Genomic DNA, 20,605 nt, shown 5'->3' on the forward strand with positions numbered 1-20,605 from the left:
TGCTGTGATGGGCTTGAGAAGAAAGATAGCAGAGGACATGAAAGACTGCTAATCCAATCCATTATAACATCCACTGGAGCATTGAGTGATGTGGAAGTGTTGTGAAGCAACCACTTATCCGAACAAGCTACGATGCATACTTATTTCTCACCAAAGATAACACAAAAGGTGACGAAAGACTCCAAAACTCTTTCAGCCACTGATTGATCAGGATGAAGACTGGAGAAGTCGCTAGATAGATCAATTGGACCTGAAGAGCCGTCTGTTTGAAGCTGTTGAGCTTATTATGGTGGGTATCCACGTGACTTTCTTTGGAGAAACGCGTCGCGTAAAGTTCGATGATGCCCTTTAAAGCTCTTGGAATATTTCATCGCTCAAGAATAATCAATGCAACTTGAACATACAAGCAACTTTGAGCTGCTTTAGTACTCCAGTGTGGTTAAACACGTTGTAAAGGATCTCATATAGGGATAATGACGCCAAAAACGAGCAACTCAGCTCAAAAACGGATGAAACAGTCGACATTACTGTCATTCTTCTCGAAACAGCCTGCTACCTCGAGCCCCCGTTCGAGCAATAAGTCTGCTAACAAGGCTGGTACCAAAATTTTGACTAATGGTGCGGTTAAAGAACAAGAAAAGCCAACGAATAAGTTGCTTTTCGTTGGCATGGAAGATGAAGATTCTGATGCATCTGGATTTGTAACGGCTAATGATTCTGTGAATCCAGTAAGTGTCCGTGGGCAAAATACTCATAGTTCCAAATCAGATTCTGTTCAAACACCCACTGTTGCTGAGGATGATGGAGATAAGACACTTTCGAACGTTAGTGCAGTCAACTTAGATAGGAAGCAGCAGGAAATTGATGGGGATGATGATGAAGAAGGAAATACATTGTCGTCAAGCGGTAGGCGACTGAAAAAGAATTTAAGCTATGCCGAGGATAGTGATAATAGCGATAATGAAAGCACTCCCAGTGTCTCTAGAAAAAAGAGGAAAATGCAAATTGAATTAGACGACGAAGAGGAAGAATATGTCCCTGACAAAAAGGATGAAAGTGAGGATGATTTGGTCGAGGAGGATGGTGATGATGATTTGTTAGCGTTAGCAGAAAGTTCCTCGCCAAAACCTGAAAAGACTGTGTTGAAACATACCCCTAGCAGGCCCCAAAAGCCATTCGCAGTTAAAAAATCACCCTCTATAAGACCTCTTTCAACTCCCAAGCATCAAAAATTCGGTAAACAGAATGAAGAAAGATACCACTGGTTGGTTGATGAGCGTGATGCGTCAGGCCGTCCCATCACAGACCCACAGTACGATCCCCGTACACTATATATACCTTCTTCTGCATGGAATAAGTTTACACCATTTGAGAAGCAATACTGGGAAATAAAATCAAAAATGTGGGATTGTATAGTTTTCTTCAAGAAAGGAAAATTCTTCGAATTATATGAAAAGGATGCTATGCTGGGGAATCATCTCTTTGATTTAAAAATAGCCGGTGGAGGTCGTGCCAACATGCAGCTGGCAGGTATTCCTGAAATGTCATTCGACTATTGGGCGTCTCAATTTATTCAACGTGGTTATAAAGTCGCAAAGGTCGACCAAAGAGAATCGATGTTGGCGAAAGAAATGAGAGAGGGATCCAAAGGTATTGTCAAGAGAGAACTGCAATATGTTCTCACGTCTGGTACTTTGACTGAAGGAAATATGCTACAATCGGACCTGGCCACGTACTGTCTAGCAGTAAGGGAAGAATCCGGAAACTTTTATGACTTAGAAAATGATAACCAGTCTCCGGGAGTAGCTCCAAAGCGCTTGTTTGGTGTTGCATTTATTGACACAGCCACTGGTGAGTTGAATCTAGTTGAATTTGAAGATGATGATGAGTGTACGAAATTGGACACAATAATGTCGCAGGTAAATCCAAAGGAAGTTATCATGGAAAAGGATAATTTAAGCAGTTTGGCTCATAAGATTATCAAATTTAATGCAGCCCCTCAAGCAATTTATAATTACATCAAGCCAGACACCGAATTTTACGGATATGATAAGACATCTAAAGAGTTGGATGATTCGAAATACTTTCCTGATAAGAGTCAATGGCCTGCAATCCTAAAACAATACTACGAACAGGGAAAGAAAATTGGCTTCAGTGCCTTTGGAGGTCTTCTTTACTACCTTCAGTGGTTGAAGCTCGATGAAAGCTTGATATCCATGGGTAACGTTAAAGAATACAATCCGACTCAGTTCCAAAATTCGCTGGTGATGGATGGTGTAACTCTTCAAAACTTGGAGATATTTACAAATTCTTTTGATGGAACAGACAAAGGCACGCTGTTTAAACTGTTCAATAAGGCAATCAGCCCAATGGGTAAAAGGATGATGAAGAAATGGTTGATGCACCCTCTGCTGAAGCAGAAGGATATCAACAAGCGTCTGGATACTGTTGAATCACTGATGTCAGATGGGAATTTAAGGGACTTGCTGGAGTCGACCTTTGCCCAACTTCCAGATTTAGAGAGAACATTATCACGAGTTCACTCGGGGAACCTGAAGGTAAAGGAATTCGATAAAACCATCCAAGGATTTGAGGCTGTAGTTGATCTACTACAAAAAATGTCATCTCACTCACTCGAAGGGTCTCTTTCTGACTATGTCTCAAGTATCCCAAAATCGTTGTTTGTAGACGTTGAGAACTGGTCAAATGCGTTTGACCGTGAGAAAGCCGTGAACGAAGGAATATTGCTTCCACACAGAGGTGTTGAACCTGAGTTTGACGAATCTGTTGATAAGATAAAAGAATTGGAAGACCAACTAGAAGACTTATTGAAAGCATATAAAAAGCAGTTCAAATGCTCCAACTTACAATATAAGGATTGCGGTAAGGAAATCTACACTATTGAGGTACCAGTATCGGTGAGCAAATACATTCCTTCTAACTGGGTACAGATGGCTGCTAACAAATCGACAAAACGTTATTATTCTGATGAGGTTCGTGTGTTGGCAAGATCTGTGGCAGAGGCCCGCGAACTGCATAAAGTTTTAGAGGAAGAGCTGCGGACCAGGCTTTGTAAGAAATTTGATATGCATTACGGTACCAGCTGGATGCCCACTGTACAAGCAATAGCAAGCATTGACTGTTTACTGGCGCTAGTTCGAACATCTGAGTCATTAAGTTTTCCTTATTGCAGGCCGACATTGGTTGACGAACTGGATCATGAAACAGGAGCCAAGTTGAACGGGTTTTTGAAGTTTAAATCTTTGAGACATCCATGCTTCAATTTAGGAACTACTACCTCCAAAGACTTTATTCCAAATGATGTCGAGCTTGGCAAAGATTGTCCACAATTGGGACTACTCACTGGTGCAAACGCTGCTGGTAAGTCCACAGTGCTAAGAATGACTTGCGTAGCGGTGATCATGGCCCAGATGGGTTGCTATGTACCATGTGAGTCAGCCATTCTTACTCCAATGGACAGAATTATGACAAGGTTGGGAGCCAGTGATAATATAATGCAGGGCAAATCAACGTTTTTCGTCGAGTTATCCGAGACCAAGAAAATTCTAGATCTTGCTACTAATAGGTCCCTACTGGTCTTGGACGAATTGGGTAGAGGTGGTTCATCAAGCGACGGGTTCGCAATCGCAGAAGGTGTACTACACCATGTGGCCACTCACATTCAAAGTTTGGGCTTCTTTGCTACACACTATGCTTCCTTGGGTCAGAGTTTCAAAGGGCATCCTCAAGTGAGACCTCTCAAGATGAGCATCATGGTTGATGAAAAGACAAGAACCGTTGCTTTTCTATACAAATTGGTAGATGGTCAGAGTGAAGGGTCCTTTGGAATGCATGTGGCCTCTATGTGTGGCATCGCTGAAGAAATAGTGGATAATGCACAAGTGGCCGCTGCAAGTATGGAACATACATCCCAGTTAATGAAGCTACGAGCTAAAGAATCAAACGCGTTAGCTGTCGGGGACAGCTCCTTGCCATTGGGTTTGGAAAGTGATTTTGTCAGACTTGTTTTTGGTGATGGACTTAAGAATAGTAAACTAGGTACCGGGGAGGCTGTTCAAGTCTACGATAGCCACGTCAAGGGGAAGACACTGGCAAATCTGTTCAGCATGATAGAATCCCTAAACGAATAATAGATTAGATACTTGTTTATATACCAAGAAAAGTCCAAAAATAAAAATTAAATCCCGAATAAACCAAGATTGACCCAAAACACACATAACACCTTTTGAAAGACAGATACGTCAATCAACTACCGTCCCAGGGTGCTCCATACGCCCACCATCCTCCTTCTTTGGCGTTGAGGATAGTCCTTCACCCTCCTGCGTGCACGGTATTTTTTTGTTCAAGTGTTGCAAAACATGATCTCTCCTCTTGAACTTCTTGCCACATTTCGGACAAGAATACGGCTTTTCACCGGAATGCACTGATTTCTTATGTCTAGTTAAATGATGTCCAGAGGAGAATTGTCTTTTACATTCTTGACAAATGTAAACTTTACCGTTTTCTGACATGACTATTTCGCTTGATGTGAACTTGGGTTGCTGAGACTGGCTAGCTGTCGAAGTATAATCTTGCTTCCTCTTTGAAGCACTAGGAGGTGAAAACGTTTTACTTTCCAGTTTGGGTCTCTTGGCCTCTGGTAATTTTGGTAATGGAGAACCGCCTCCTGCACTACTGCTCATACTATTGCTACTGTAAGTATGAACTTGATTCAATGTGGAACTGACACTGGAAGAATATGCCAATGAATTATTTGATCTATAGTCGTTGGCAAAAGAAACCGGACTTCTTGAAGACTCTCTTGATATGTTCAACGTAACGATGTTTGGAGACTTCAACTTCTTGATGAACGGAAGATTAGATGTCGTAGGTGATAAAGGTGCCAATGGCACATTGTTGTTCCCTGATTTGGAAGATGCTGAATAGTAAGACAATGGATTGTGACTGTAGGAAGGTTTTGGTGATACTATGCCCGAGCTGTGAGCATGTTCTTGCTCGTGCATCGTCGAGTTGACGGCCATTGGTGCATTCGCATGCTCTATTGGCGAGTTCAACGCCGGCAGCGTCAATCTTGGGGAGGACGCGCCACTATTGGCCATGGAAGCCAAACTCAAAGCCAGCATATTATCATCATTATCATCTAGTAGGGCTGAAGGCGGGTTCGAAGATGTGACACCAATGGGCGCCATTGTTAGACTGTTCCCGTTATTACCACTGTCATGACTTGGTAAAGTCATTCTTGCGCTAGCGTTGGGCGAGCCAGTATTGCTGTTCATACTGATATTCTGTGGAAGTTGCGGCGTCAAGAGCTTTTTCTTGAATTTCAAAGTGGGATCTTCTAAAGTCGGCTCTACGATATTTGAGAGGTCCATCATCCTTGAGAGTAGTGGAGACGATATCCTGCTGATTGTTTGATTCATGTTAAAGTATTGACCTGAGTTTGGTGTTGTGGATCTAATTGAACTACTTTGAGTTCTATTGATCCCTGGATTCAGCGATGGCAAGGATTTGTTCTCTTCCATCTGTTGCAGCTCTTGTGAACTGTGATTCAGCAATTCCCCGAAGCTTTTCAATCTATTCTCCTGCTCACTAGCATCGGAGACTTGTGACACAGGTCTGGAGACGTCTTTTTTGTTTGCGTTCCATTTATTGGCCAGCTTGTCTACATCTATTCCCACAGCGTCATCAATACATAAACATTTCCCTGCTCTCTTGCCGATAGGTACCCACTCTTCCAATGCAAAGTTAACGGACTCGGCCAAGTTGTACCCATAATTGAACCCAGCATGGTATCCGTATGGGAAAGTTATGATGAATTCTCTTTGCCGATGGACAATCTTGTTGCATCGTATCCCATTCTTCCGTAGGAGTTTTGGAGAAACCAAATACATCTTATGTCTTAAAAACTCCGAACACTTGGAAGCGTCCAATGGGAATTGGTCCTTCATGAATTTATAAAATTTCTCGTGATCCTCCTGAGGGATTGAGTACCATTGTTTGGGAGCTCCAAAATGAATGTAATTGATAGAGTAAAGATCCTGATCTTCTAAATGCCAGGCATAAGATGCCTTCCAAAGACCCGCATAAAGATAGGAGTTATTTACACCAGGTAATTTTTGCTCCATCTCATCGAGTAAATTTGGAAGTTTTGAAACGTTCCAAATTTTTAAATCTTGTGAAAAGACAGAACCCAACGTATCAGCACCATACATGGGTGTAGTAAAATTAAGAGTCTTCCAATAGTACGACTCCAAGAATTCCAGCCTCTTCGGATCATCAAACTGGTCCAGATTCTCTGCATTGTAGTTATCTTTGAATTCCTGGAAACTCTCCTCTGTGAAATCATCATGTTTCTTCAACTTAATCTTCGACGACTTAATCGGTGGAGAAGGTACTCGAGCTTCTTTGTCCCCGTTATGAGAATCCGGAAGGGCGTAATCACGCGAAAGATCCTTCCACTGAATTATATTGTAAACTTTATTCTTCTCAACATTTTGAACCATAAAGACACCCTGGGCACCAGCTATGTGCTGCTGAATGGGCTTCCTGATCTTAATATCCTGCAAGATCTCCACCCTCGGTGGTGAATCCACCATATCTAGCCACTCTTGAGGTGGTATGATCTTAACAATCCCGCTTTGCATACCATGATGATTAATGGACTGGACATAACTGTAAAAATCATGAAATTCATTAAAACTGGGCCTGAAAACGGGCACCCCATCCACCACTTCGGAGGGACTGCTCCTACTCATATTGAATAGAATCTGATCAGCTGTCTCTACCTTCAGCTCGCTCCAGATGACCTGTCCAATTCAACCCACAAAACTAACGCCTAGTTAACCGTTTTAGTTCGCGAATCGTTCTGAATGAGCCCTAGACTCAATATTACACACAGGACAACAACTTCTTGAAGCCTTGCGGTTGCTGATCCAACCACTTGTGTCTTCTTAACGCTCTTTAAGGTGGTGATCCCTTGCGTTTCCCTTTTTTCCTTCCTCCTTTAAACTTTTTTTTCTCCAGAAAATTTCACAACAAGAAAAAGGCGATGAGCTGAGTTTTTCACATAGAGAGATAGACCATCAAAGTGATTTATAGAGAGTCGTTTGAGCCACTTTAGGGACTCAGTGCGCTTTTAATGAAATTATCTAGATTTTGGACTGTTTAGAGGTCTTTTGAATTCTCGAAATGGACCACTGAGACTTCTATTAGCTAGTAGAACTTCTTGCAACAATAATCAGGTAGATACTATGATTAGGATCGTCTGAGAAGCAGTAGGGCCTGCAAGAAACCTAGATTGGACTTTGAAAGACGTTGGGAAGCTCTTAACAATGTCATGTGATGGGTCAACTGGTGAAAAATTTGAACTCTGAATCTTGTTAAATTGTCATTGACATGGCTAGTATTTAGATTGTTAATGCAGGTGAAGTGGCCGCTGTTGAAAAGAAATTTAGGTAAAGTTATGAGTAGAGTGACTGGTTGCAACGTTGGTATGGGGCTTCCGCCTTTGAAGCTCGATAAAGTCGAGCAGAATATCTGTCAACTGTTGAATGACTTCACCCAGACGTACAATGGCCGAATTACAGGTAATAGTGAGCCACTAGCACTGAGAATTTCGGGAGGTTGGGTCCGTGACAAGATTTTGGGTCGTGATTCCCACGATTTAGACATCTCGATCAACATCATGTCTGGAGAACAGTTTGCCCTGCAATTGAGCCGGTTCGTAACTGATAATTTCAGTAAATATGGTATTAAACCGCATTCAATCCATAAGATCGATATCAATCCTGCAAAGTCCAAACATTTGGAAACTGCTACGACCAAACTGTTCGGGGTCGAGGTTGATTTTGTCAATTTGAGATCGGAAGAGTATTCTAACCACTCCCGTATACCTGTAACCAAGTTTGGCACCGCTGAGGAAGATGCTTTGAGACGTGATGCTACTTTGAATGCTCTTTTCTACAACATTCAGGAAAACAAAGTGGAAGATTTTACGAAGATGGGTTTACGAGATTTGAAAAATGGTATTTTAAGAACTCCGCTACCTCCAAGACAAACCTTTCTTGATGATCCATTACGTGTCTTGAGACTGATTAGGTTTGCATCAAGATATAGCTTTCGAATTGATGATGAAGTCCTGAATGAGATGCGCGACCCCGAGATCAATGCTGCCTTCAGCACCAAAGTCTCTAATGAGAGAATAGGAACCGAAGTCGAGAAGATTTTGGATGGTTCTAACCCACTTCTCGGGTTGGCTTTGATTCAAAAGACCAAAATTGAAAATATTGTGTTTACTTGGCATTACGATGCAGATCTCATCGCCTTTAATAAGCAGCATTGCAAAGATCTCCCAAGAATTGACAGCATCCTCAATGATGGGATCTTGAATACACACCTGTTTGAAGTGGTCAATAAGTTTCAACATTTTGTTGAAAATATACCTCACTTGACGAAATGTCTAAATGGATCCCTAGAGTTCAGGAGAGCTTTTATTCTAAGTGCATGCTTAAGTCCAATGGAAGGTTTGAAAATTATTTGGTCAGCAAAAAAGAAGATGAACAATACAATGCCCGTGGTGGAAAGCATTTTGAAAGATGGACTAAAAACCGGAAAGAGCGAAGCTTGTCAAATTGCAAGAGTCGTTGATTCTCTCACATCATATGACGAGATGATCACATCCTTTTCACGACCAGGCCAACAGCCGCAAAGATCTCAAATTGGTACTTTCTTGAGGGATTTGAAAGGTGATTGGGAGATCGCTCATTTCACATCACTCTTCAATAAGGTCATTAAGATAACTGAACAAGATCAGTTGAGTCAATATGCCAAAAACTATGCATCATTTCATGATTATGTGTACGGAGAACAACTCGAAAGATGTCATGATTTGAGACCTCTAATAAATGGTAAGGAAATGGTCAAATTGTTGAACATGAAGGGCGGTCCATGGTTGGGTAAAATAAATGATAGAGCTATCCTATGGCAATTAGACAATCCACAAGGCACCCGTGAAGCATTACTTGAGCATTTAAAGGCTATTCTACCTGAATATGTATCAAATTAATTTCGACAGGACATAGAAAATCAAGTGTCCTTATTTAATAAAATTATGAATGAATAAATGTTAATTGACGATAATCTACTGTCAATACAAAAGAATTTTCTTCGTATTAGGTCACCCTTTGTGGCCACTTTCGATTGCTTCATATGGTCAATCTTCTGTTATGTGAAGGAGAGGTCGTTTATCTCATCGCTCATACCTAAAGAATTAGTGATGGCGTCTAAATCGTTATTAATGGATTTCCATTGTCCTGTAGAATTACCAGCGGTCGCTTGACTTGCATTTGAACTCGAATGCATCATGGCATTGGCATGATGGGAGCGATCATCTCTGTGCGCGGTATCTTCCATCGATATCGTGGCCGCAGCCCCTGGGGAATAGTTGGCAATTGAAGTAACCGCGGAGGCTTGCTCATCTATTGGGGTGCTTACGTTTCGAGCAGGTTGCTCTACGACGTGACTAAACTCCGGTGCCAATATTTTCGATTGATCATGAAAGAATGCTGCTGCATTGTCGAAGTCAAACTGAGCATAGAAGTCTTTCTCCATTGCACCAGTATTGATGATGTTTCCATTATCACCATTTCTCAAGTCTGCACTCGAAGCTACCCTCAAAGTTCTACCAGAAGATATCTTCTCATTGTGCTCACCTTTGATACCTGTACCACTATCGAAAAGCGCGTAACAGTTCGAATCCTGCCAATGTCCCATTATACTGCTATCAGGGATAGAAGAAGTTGAATTCGTTAGTATCGAACCACCTTGACTACTGCCTGTACTACTTCCATGAGGTAGCAAGAGTTCCAAGTTATCAACCTTTTGACGAACCAAGAGATTCTTGTTCTTAGACGTATTGTTTGAAATTGCTTCTTGCTCCATTCGGCCTTTTTCCTCATCTTCTTCCAGAGTAGCTTTGGAAACGCCTCTCAACGCTGGCTGATTATCAACAGGTGTTGGAATATCAGAGTCCCCAAATAAGATTTCAGAAGAGCTATCGCGCTCCGATAGTGGCTGATTTATATTGAACGCACTGTGATGACCCAAAGAGTTTGCGCTATTGATCAAGCCATTATACGTAGCCGGTTGGCTAATATGAGCGTATTCCATAACACTGGGAGTGGAAGAAGCAGATGTATTCGATGGCAATGAGTATCCTGGAGTAAAAGGTGGCGGGGTGACCAAGGATGATGACGATGGGGTCACAGCGTTACTATTGTTGTTTAGAAAGGTCGAAGCTGATGCAGATGTGCTGTACAACCTATGTGTATCTGATATGGAATCCTGTTTCTTTTTATGTCTAAGGACAGAAGTGTTCCTGTTTCCGACTCGAGAGTCTAGGTAAGTATCGTTACCTGTGAAGATGGCATTATTCGCATCCTCCGTATCTATCACACTATGCAAACTTGCAGTGTAAGAGCCACGAGTGCCCGATCGCGGCCTTGCTGGCGATGCAGTTCTAATAGGAGAACAACGATACGATAAAGAAGAGATGGAGCTTGCCGACATATTCTTCTTCAACGCCGGAACCCCCACACTTGGATGCGATTGAGATTGTTGATCCTGTAAATTTTGGTTCAAAGAAATTAACGAAGACATGGACCCGCTCGTGTTCGCTCCATTTCTTGTGAACATTTTGCTAAACGCTATAGAAGCATCATTCTCATCACTCGGTTTCCCGTTCATTGAATCTTGTGATGATATCTCATTTTTCACCATGCCACCCAAATACTTAACTTTCCTCGATGAATTACCAAAGAAGATGCCATTGCTAGCCGGTTTCACCAAGTTCGGGCTTTGGCTCGACTTAGGAACTACTTCTTCCTCTGCTGTATTCTCTGATCTCTTAGAATGCCCATGATGAAATCTACCGTACCGCAGGAACGAACTGCAAGACCTCTTGGTCGATATCTGAGCACTTTCGTGCTCGTACAATCCATCGTTTTCCGGACAAGCTGCCAGGTGAGCTCCACTATCGGCTTCATTTGGTTCTTTCGAAGAACCAAATATTTTCAACATCCTGCTCCTTGATGACTTTTTCTTATGACTAATTGCAGGCGTAGGTGGCAATTCAGGTGCGGAATCTACAGCGTTTTCTTCTGACGCAGTATCCTGCACTGTATAATTGACAAATACCATGTCACCGGCTTTCTTCTTGTCTATTTTTCTTGAACGATAAGCAGGCCTTTTCTTACCTTTCTTGGGGTCCTCTACCAGTACTTTCTTGGGACTACTCATGCTATTTGTACCCGGCGTTATTGGTGTACCGGCCTCTGACCCACTAGATTGGTGCGACGAAGCACCAGATGACCTCCTATAGTAATGCGGAATCTTCCATTTGTTCACGGACTCCGCCCCCGGTGTCACAGAGCCCCTTGAGCTCGGTCTGGACATCACAGCACTGCTACGAACAGCGACAGGACGTTTCTTATACTATTTTCACGCTTCACGACTGCCAAGCTCACTTAACTACGAGCTGAACTCCACCAAATTCTCTCAAAACCACTTGACAAGCCTAAAAAGCCTTTCGAAAGCCTCCAAAGCACTCACAGGTCTCTAGATCTCCGAATCTTAAAGCCTTTCTTATTGGCCTCCAACAGCCTTTTTTTTTCACCACGCACTTGATGAAGAAAATGTCAAAATCAGATCAAAAGTTGACCAACTTCGAGGAAAAGACCGAAAAGAGCCAAATCATAAAGTACGTCTTCGGAAGAGCTCTATCCAATAGCTCTTGATGGGCCATTTAGAGGATCTCGATAGTGTTCTGTGCCCTGCTATGTACATCCAGGTATTCCTGTGTGTGGTGTTTAGTCTATATAGTTGTCGCTGCGCTTGCGCATGAGCGATTCTGCGTTGGTAACTCCTGGTAAATCAAGCGAAGTGCGAGCTCTGTCGAGTGAATAACGGGTGTCTAGCTCGTTAGAAGCACGCATTTGGCTTCTGGTACGATCCAGAGACGTTCTGCCGCGCGAATGTTCACTGGAAGGTCTGAGTGAAGAGTTCATACGTTTTTGACGTTCTTCTTGTTGTTGTTCGAGACGGGGTGAATAGAGTAAGTCCTGGGTTTCTCTAGGGGAGGAGGCCCAGGGTTCTTCTTTCACGATTTGTCTTCCAGTACCGTTTTCCGTTTGCATGATAGTCATTGGTATCTCTTCCGTGAGCACTGTGTCGCGGGAATAGTTATCTTGCATCTTGCTTGGATCGCCGATCGTTAGATGCTGAGAGTCGAATCGAGCTGATTTAGGTATTTCGGGCCTGTTGGGATCCGTTGGATCGTAGCCCGCTGGGTACTTGTCAAAGTCACCACGTTTCCACATTTCTCTAATAATATCGACATCTTTTGGTTGGAACATTCTCTTGTAGTTGTCCAGAGTATAACGTGGGAGCAAACAAAACACAACGCCGACAAAGAAGACGGCCCAGAATGCCGGCGTGTTGTAAACACGGGCACCAGCTTTCCAAAGCTCATGACTGGTCAAAGAACTGGTCCAAATACCGGTCCAACCGAAGAGTGCTAAACACGAGATCGCGATGAATAATGAGGTAAACCAATCCCATCTGTACTGGTGCAAGAGAACGTACAAGTTACAGGAAACAACGGCGATCGATGTCACAATGATACCAAAGTAGTAACGATGGTCAAGACCGTACCCGTTCTGTGTCACATACATCGTCTTATGGTAGATCAAATACGGGAAGAAAAAACAGATGATAGATTGGTACAACCCATCAAACATGTACCATAAGAACTTGGTCTGGTTCCACTCAGTCCGCAGAATACCAACTCGGTACAACTGTGGGACGATCATCGATATCGTGTCATTAACATCTTGGTCCAAAATTCCCAAGAAAATAACAGGTAAAGATGTGAACGCCAAATTATAAAACATCTGGTATGTGTATTCGAACAGGTATGAACCATCTGAATCGTTGTAAATACCATACCAGAATAATGCCACGGTAAAGATAACGTTCTTGTAAAAAAATTGAGGAATCATTTCAGCGAGTCTCTTGTACGACCATTTACCATGCACCAAAATTAATCTGGATAAGTATCTGAACTGACCAATTGCGTAGTCAGAACACATGACTGCTTGACGACCTTCTTCGCCAGCGATACCGACACCAACGTCGGCTGACTGAATCATAGCGACATCGTTAGAACCATCACCAATGGCAAGCGTCATAACGTTTAATGATTTCTTAACCAAATTGACCACGCCTGCCTTTTGCGAGGGCGAAACTCTACAACATAGGACAGCTTTACAATTCTTGCATAGAAGTAGAAATTGGCGTTTGACATCATCGTTACTCAATGCAATTTTCAAAGCGTCACCATCAATGATAACAGCGAAATTACCTTTTGGAAAATCGTGCTCTTTCTTGGCTTCGTCTAGCTCTCTCTCAGAACCGGACATGCCGAACTTCTCATTCAAATACTTTAGAAGGAGATTTTGAACAACTTCCAACGGATGACTACCATATTCTCTAACGTCTTCACCATCGTGCTTGACAACGAGTAGTTCCATCTCATTGTTCAAAAGATTACATGAAAAACCAATATTAATGGCAGTTTCCACTTTATCACCAGTTAAAACCCAAAGTTTAATACCAGCTTCACCTAGAAGAGCAATAGAGTCAGGAACACCATCTTGTAAACGATCTTCAATAGCAGTACCACCAAGAAGAACAAGTTCACGTTCAATGCTATCAGCAACCTCATCCAATTGCTCTTCACGATTAGTCACAGCTGCAAACGCAATGTCGTACCTTTCATTCCATTCAGTATACTCTGCCCAAGAAAGTTCTCTCTGAGAAATACACAAGGTTCTCAGACCCTCAGTAGCATATTGCTCGAGATGCAGAGCTGTCTTTTCCAGTAGCGTTTCATCATTAGCAGCTCCGCTTTGTTTCAATCTCGAGTAAATAACGGAGTCCGCACCTTTACATATCAATAATGCTTTTGGTTCATCCTGAGGATTCGCTGGGGGTATTTTAACAATACAACTCATTCTTTTTCTGGATGAATTGAATTCTAATATGTTGAGTATCTGGAACTCTTTCTCAACACCTTGAATTACAACGATTAGGCCTTTCTTCGTCTTGCCGACAAAACTGTACCCCATATCTCTGGCAGTACCGACAAGAGCTGCCTCATCCGGGGATTGAGCTTGCAGTTCAAGTCTGCTTGGGTCTGTCTTATGTGGCTCAACCAGAACAGAATGACAAAGGGCTAAAGCCAGCATAAAATGTTCACAACAATTCTGTTGCACTTCACCACTTTGACCCTGCAAATCGCGAACAAACTCCTTTGAAATAAAAGTCAGGTCATCAGGATTGAACTGACTATTATTGCCCAATGCTTTTAGCTCACTTATGACAACATCACGGTCTCTTGCAATCTCTGCCTTCTCACGTTGACCTTCACTTTCAACGTCGATACCTTGTCTCTTTCTCAGTCCAGCAAGAGCTTCGGTGTAAACCCGACCATACGATACACCATTGATTGTAGCTTTCTTGAATTCCATAACGTTTTGTGTTAGAGTACCCGTCTTGTCCGAAAATATGTACTCAATTTGACCTAAATCATCGGAGATATTCCAACTTTTGGGTGTACACGGATAATCTAACTTGGCGTTGTACAAGAGGACGTCACCATAGATGAATGCAGCTTGTGCCGTTTTAATAATCTCAACAGAGATATATAGCGAAATGGGCACCAAAGACATATAAAGAATAACGGCGACCCAGAAGGAGACAAAACCATTTAGTGCGGCACCACCATTAGCTGCATTACCAAACTCAAAGTACGTTCTAGAAACATTGTTTTTGTTGTAGTAAACACCATTGACGACACCTGAGATGAAACAAAGAATGAATAAGACACAGAAATTAATGATAACAGAAAAGTTCAAGTCTCTTGAAATTCTAGATTTCTTAGTTGGAGTAACACCGGCGTTGATCATGATCTTAGTGTCGTCACCGGTGAAGACAACGAGGCCCATTGCCCACTTAGTGTTTCTCAAGGTACACCCACGAAGTAAAGTGTTGTTGATTGTCACAGGTTCGTTTTTCATTTCACCATCGCTAGAGTCGATCCACTTTAGGTTACCTTGATACGAGTACAAGTTAGCGTGAGGACCTTCACTATCTAGCCAAAATTTTGTTCTGGTCACATCACGGGAGTTCCTGATGCGGTAACTGCATTTCAGAGATTGCCGAACCTTCAAGTTAGTCTCACCATCCAAATTTTTAGTTTCAACATAACAAGCACCATCTGCATCGGAAGTCGACAGTAAAACCACATCGGCAGGAATTTCATCATTGTTGTGTATACGGATAACGTCACCAACTTTGACATTTTTCCAATAATCTTTTGCGAATTTACAGTCCGGAGCAGGAGGTATCGATCGATCAATGAGATTAACGTCATCCTGTTGAGTAACGATATGACCTAAATTGTCCATATCCATTGATGGACGGCCATAGTCCCCTGAAGGTCTTCCGAAATCGGTCGACATTCTGTAACTTTCCATAGAGTCAAGTGAATTCCGTGGTAAGTCACCCATAGAGCTTCTCTTCGCATGTAACTGATGACGCTTCTGTTGAAGCCTTTGGCGCCTTCCTTCTTCTGTTAGATGGCCTTTACAGTATGCCACGAATTTAATCATCAGCCTAGTATTTGCTTTCTTGAATTTTCTCCATAATGAAACATCATCAGCCAGTACATTCTCATTGTCAACGCCTTCTAGGATATGAGTTCTAGTGTTGTTCACTTGCAAATCCAGGACAGTACGTCTCGAGTCCTCGATAGCATCCTTGATAGCAGTGATGATAACGATGACGATCAAGGGCACTGCGTTCAAACCTGGATTCGTTACACCAAAAATTTCAAATGCACCAAGAATATTTAGAATCAAGAAATAAACGTTGGCAAAATTGTGAAATTGGAAGAAAATATTCTTGGGAAAGAAAGTCAATGGCGTATACTTGGTGGTTCTGATCTTGTTACGAGAATACTGAGCAATTGGTTTCCCATCCTCATCCAACATCTCTTCCGGTAAAGGCAAATTATAATAGATTGTCCTCAATTCATTAGCACGATTGTGAAGAGCATTCTCATCCGGCTCTTCTTTCATCATATCTTCAAAAGGATTGTGGAAATTCTTCTTTGCCCATTTTAAGGTCTTGGCTCTCCCAACATTGGGCCTTCCCTTTTTATTCCTCTGTGTACCCATACGGAGTCTTTTCATATGGCCATGATGCTTATCATTATTACCACCAGATGCATAGGTATCCAGTGCCACATCTTCGAAGACAGCTGACGGTCCGCCCATCTTTGGCGTCGCTTTGAATGAGTGTGCGTCATCATCATCATCATCCTCATGCATGTATTCATCATCTTCATCAAACGTTCTAGCAATTTCCTGCTCTTCAGGCTGCTTATCTTCTTGAAAGACCACTCCATTACCATTTCTAGGCTTCCTTGCAGTTCCATGTTTCTTCAATATAGAGCCCTTTCTTCTCCCAATATCACTCTCTGATTGATCAAACTCGTATGAGTCGTCAAAGGGTGACAATGGAGGCTCCCCATCAAATGGTGATCCCGGTTGTTCAGGCATCTGTGACAACCTTCACCTTTATTCTCGAATGCAAGAGCTCACCACAAATGACAGCCTTTTCTTCACGCTCAATGCAAAGATCCAAGTCACACTTAAAACAGCTCTCAAAAGCTCTCTAATGGCTGGTTGAGACTGCTTTTTTGTTGATATTTAATTTGAGCTTTCCATAGTTCGTGGTGATTAATTAGATTCGCGACTCGTCGACCGTTACGAATGACCGAGTGCGTTCGAGTTCAAGTTCGCTACAGTTCACCAGGGTACGCCTGATGTTGGAGCAAGTGATCAATGCTTGCGTTAAGCAGCCTGGGAAAACTGCAATTGTGAGCTATCGCTAGCATTAGTAAACTTGTGTATTATTGCTGTGTCATTAATTCGCGCTATCGCTGAAGCTTCGGTAATCCTCACTCAGCCGTACTTATGGAAGGCCCAAAGTTCATCCAACTTCTTCACGATGACGGAAAATGGAGAGTGTTTCAGATGAAACATAATATTGATCTTACTCTTTCATATAACTTCCTAGGGCTTTGAAACAACATGAAACACTCACATGGAGGGTATATATTACTCCGCTCTTAGCGTTCGCTATTGAGTGTGTTTCAGATCTGGTGGCTGTTGGGGTTGGTTTGGTACCTCGACTTTTAGCTTGATACAATTAGGTTACAACTGGGTTACAAGTACGTGAAACATTCAGTATGGGGTATTTCGTTACCGCTGCGTGCAAGAGATGGTAGACAAAAAAGTTATATAAATACAGGGCCATTTCCCAGAAGTTTTCGGTTCTTGATATCAACTAAGACTATTCATCCAGCAAACCAAATGATGGTGCCTGTTGAAAAGCTCAAACGTCGACGACGGAGTCTACCGTTGATGAACAACATCATGCTCAAGTATATCTGTGAGCATGGCAAGTGGTGGGTCTTCCAATTCCTCTGCTCTAAGTGGAGGAATTGGTCGACTTGCCATGATGGGTCAAATTGGCCCCTTCGTACGTTAATACGGTGTAAGTTCCTCGTGGATTCACTCAGGCGTTACGAATGACGAAAAACTCTATATCGAAGCCAACGGCCTGCAAGGCCCAGTTACATCGCTAAATTCGTATCCTATCTAGTTGTTATTCGTTGGTATCGTAATCTCTGCTTTTCTCCTGATTCAATTGGTGCTCTTTTGGTCCTTCTTGGATGCGTAAGCTTCGGTCCATTCGCGAGCAGTCTTGATGGCACCTTCTTCATCTTTAATCCAATCCTCTGCCACATCGTTAGCCAATGGATCATTTGGGTTGGGACTGGCCAATAGGGCCTGGACTGAAAGTAGCACGGTCCGTATTTGTAATGCAGGTGACCAATTGGTCTTCAAAACGTCAAGGCATATACGTCCAAGCTTATCGATATTTGGATGGTATATCTTGGTCAAAAATCTAACCTTAGGAGCCTCCATTGGATAGTCATCGGGCAAAAATAGTTCCAAATTGAAAACTCCGTTCTCATATGGAGACTGTTGGGGACCTTCAATGGTCACCTGGAAATATCTCAAGTTATCCTCGTGCGGTTCAGCTGTGATGCCTGGAACTGGATCGCTTACCAGCCTCTCTGTCTCCTGCGCTCATAGTCAGTAATCTGTGTCGAAATAAAGGCTCCAAACGAAATAAAGTACCTAAAAAATCCCTTGAACATACTTTGATAATCCTCTTGGGTAATGATGCCATTGCAAACGCGCACTGGTCGAGCTGGTTCACTCTTATTGGAGTATTGATCAGCTTTGATACTTGAGTCCCTACTTAAACTATCGCGGTAGCCGGGTAAAGCTAGAGATTTAATGGTAATACTGAATAAACTGGTTGATAGTTACAATAAGAGCGTACTTAATGGGGGTTATAATATCCTGAGGTGACTCAGAGTAATCAGAAACCAAGTAGTAGATATTACAGCGAAAAGATGTAAACAAAAGACAGAAAAATAGGCTAGTCAGTGATGCAGAACCGAACGCTTCGATTCTATTCAGTCACTTGAAAAAAGTTTGAGATGAAAACTAGAGCCAAGCTTAGTTTTGTGGTTGTTGTTCTTGTTCTTGTTCTTGCTTGAAGGATTCATAAGCAGCGAATGCTTCTTTGAAATGTTGGTCGAAAAGTTCGTCGCTTTCCAACAATGGGACAACTTCCTGGGATGGCAAATCTAGGATCATACCAGTGATCTTACCAGCAGCTTCTTCGTCAGAAGTCTTGGCAAAGACCTTCTTGTATAGTTGTTCACCCAAGACTTGTCTTTGCTTTTGTTGGTAAAATTGGTTGGCACCAGCACCGTTTCTCATGAACTGACCCTGTTGTGGAGCACCTTGAGGAGGGACACCGTAAACTGGACCATTTCTGAATTGTTGTGGTGGGACACCGTTCTTTGGCATACCACCCATAGCAGCCATTTGTTGTGGGTTTGGACCATTGAATGGGACACCTCTTGGAGGCATGACACCGTAGAACATTGGTGGCATGAATTGACCACGCATGCCGGCAGCGGCAGCGGCAGCGGCAGCAGTGACTTGTTGGTATCTCATTTGGTTTCTAGCTTGAATTTGTTGAGCTAGTTGAGAACGTCTAACATCCTTTCTTTGAGCAATGGCAACATACAATGGCTTACCAGCAACGATTTGTTGATTCTTTTCGGTGATAGCCTTAGTAGCTTCTTCTGGGGTAGAGAAACAAACAAAACCGAAACCCTTGGATTTACCGTTCTCGGATCTCATAACTTTAACAGAAGTGATGGTACCATATGGGGCAAATTCCTCTTCCAATTTTTGGTCATCGATGGTGTCGTCCAAGTTCTTGACAAATAAATTAACACCTTGGTATTTTTCCAATTTCTCCAATCTGAAAGCTTCGTATTGTTTCTTCAACTCTTGCAAACGTTCATGCTTCTTTTGAGCACGACCAACATGCAAAGTTTGACCCTTGAAGTCGGTCTCATTCAATTCCTCGACGGCTTTGGCGGCATCGTTATGGTTTTCGTAATTAACAAAACCGAAACCTCTCAATTTACCTTCGTTATCCTTTTCTAAATGAGCAGAGGTGATTGGGCCCACCTTGGTGAAGAACTCTTCAAATTCTTCGTCACCAGTGTCAGGATGAATGTTCTTAACGTAAACGTTGGTGAAGTTGGCCTTAGCTTCGTCCAATTTGGATTGACGGTCCTTCTTGGAAACGTGTTGAGCAACATAGACTTCTTGTCCGTTCAACAACATACCGTTAATGGCGTCGATAGCCTCCTTGGCAGCTTCGTCATCTTCAAAATGAACAAAACCGAAACCTCTGGAGTTACCAGCTTCATCGGTGGCAATCTTACAGGACAAAATGTTACCGAAGACTGAGAAGGTATCGTGCAAAGCCTTGTTGTCAATATCTGGATGCAAGTTCTTGATAAAGATGTTACCAGAACCCTTCTTTCTCATCGAGGGATCACGTTGGGACCACATGATACGGCATGGGACGCCCTTGATGGGAGCATAGTTTAATTTTTCAATCGCAGTCTTACCAGCTTCGTGATCATTGAAGTTCACGTAAGCGTAACCCAAAGAGGTCTTTGTGATGGCATCACGGCAAACACGAATGGAAGAAACAGAACCGATTGGAGAGAAAATATCGTACAATAGGGCTTCAGAGACTGATGGGTCTAATTCACCAACGTACAAAGAAGCTGAGGAAGTTTCAACTTTTTGACTTTCTGGCTCATTGGAAGCTGGAGCAACATTTTGTTGTGGTTCATCTTGGATGTTCAACTGTTCCAATTGCTCAGCGGTCTTTTCAGTGATATCAGTCATTATTATAATTGGTGTATTTGATATTTTTTTATGGTTTTTTTCTAGAGTGAATACTATTTTTTTGAAGGTTTTTTAACTGATTAGAAAGCCAATAGGATGAT

General features: G+C 42.4%; 7 protein-coding genes across 7 annotated transcripts; 2 read left to right on the forward strand and 5 right to left on the reverse strand.

Moving 5' to 3' along the window:
• Window positions 1-473: 473 nt before the first annotated feature.
• On the forward strand, window positions 474-4,151 carry MSH6 (mismatch repair ATPase MSH6; the record flags this gene model as incomplete). Its single annotated transcript, XM_003678624.1, has 1 exon — window positions 474-4,151. The coding sequence occupies one exon, from the start codon at window positions 474-476 to the stop codon at window positions 4,149-4,151; it is 3,678 nt and encodes a 1,225-aa protein (XP_003678672.1).
• Window positions 4,152-4,262: 111 nt separating this feature from the next.
• On the reverse strand, window positions 4,263-6,776 carry TDEL0A01300 (uncharacterized protein; the record flags this gene model as incomplete). The annotated part of the gene is made up of 1 exon (XM_003678625.1): window positions 4,263-6,776. The coding sequence occupies one exon, from the start codon at window positions 6,774-6,776 to the stop codon at window positions 4,263-4,265; it is 2,514 nt and encodes an 837-aa protein (XP_003678673.1).
• Window positions 6,777-7,438: 662 nt separating this feature from the next.
• Window positions 7,439-9,085, forward strand: CCA1 (tRNA adenylyltransferase; the record flags this gene model as incomplete). Its single annotated transcript, XM_003678626.1, has 1 exon — window positions 7,439-9,085. The coding sequence occupies one exon, from the start codon at window positions 7,439-7,441 to the stop codon at window positions 9,083-9,085; it is 1,647 nt and encodes a 548-aa protein (XP_003678674.1).
• Window positions 9,086-9,243: 158 nt separating this feature from the next.
• BCK2 (Bck2p) lies at window positions 9,244-11,472 on the reverse strand (the record flags this gene model as incomplete). Its single annotated transcript, XM_003678627.1, has 1 exon — window positions 9,244-11,472. One exon carries the CDS (start codon window positions 11,470-11,472, stop codon window positions 9,244-9,246), a length of 2,229 nt encoding a protein of 742 aa, XP_003678675.1.
• A 413-nt stretch (window positions 11,473-11,885) lies between these two features.
• DNF1 (aminophospholipid-translocating P4-type ATPase DNF1) lies at window positions 11,886-16,700 on the reverse strand (the record flags this gene model as incomplete). The annotated part of the gene is made up of 1 exon (XM_003678628.1): window positions 11,886-16,700. One exon carries the CDS (start codon window positions 16,698-16,700, stop codon window positions 11,886-11,888), a length of 4,815 nt encoding a protein of 1,604 aa, XP_003678676.1.
• Window positions 16,701-17,849: 1,149 nt separating this feature from the next.
• On the reverse strand, window positions 17,850-18,402 carry UBC13 (E2 ubiquitin-conjugating protein UBC13; the record flags this gene model as incomplete). Its single annotated transcript, XM_003678629.1, has 2 exons — window positions 17,850-18,293; window positions 18,373-18,402. The coding sequence occupies 2 exons, from the start codon at window positions 18,400-18,402 to the stop codon at window positions 17,850-17,852; spliced, it is 474 nt and encodes a 157-aa protein (XP_003678677.1).
• A 335-nt stretch (window positions 18,403-18,737) lies between these two features.
• PAB1 (polyadenylate-binding protein) lies at window positions 18,738-20,504 on the reverse strand (the record flags this gene model as incomplete). The annotated part of the gene is made up of 1 exon (XM_003678630.1): window positions 18,738-20,504. One exon carries the CDS (start codon window positions 20,502-20,504, stop codon window positions 18,738-18,740), a length of 1,767 nt encoding a protein of 588 aa, XP_003678678.1.
• Window positions 20,505-20,605: the final 101 nt, after the last annotated feature.

The sequence above is a fragment of the Torulaspora delbrueckii genome, chromosome 1 (genome assembly GCF_000243375.1).
Source record: "Torulaspora delbrueckii CBS 1146 chromosome 1, complete genome".
Lineage (NCBI taxonomy): Eukaryota > Fungi > Ascomycota > Saccharomycetes > Saccharomycetales > Saccharomycetaceae > Torulaspora > Torulaspora delbrueckii.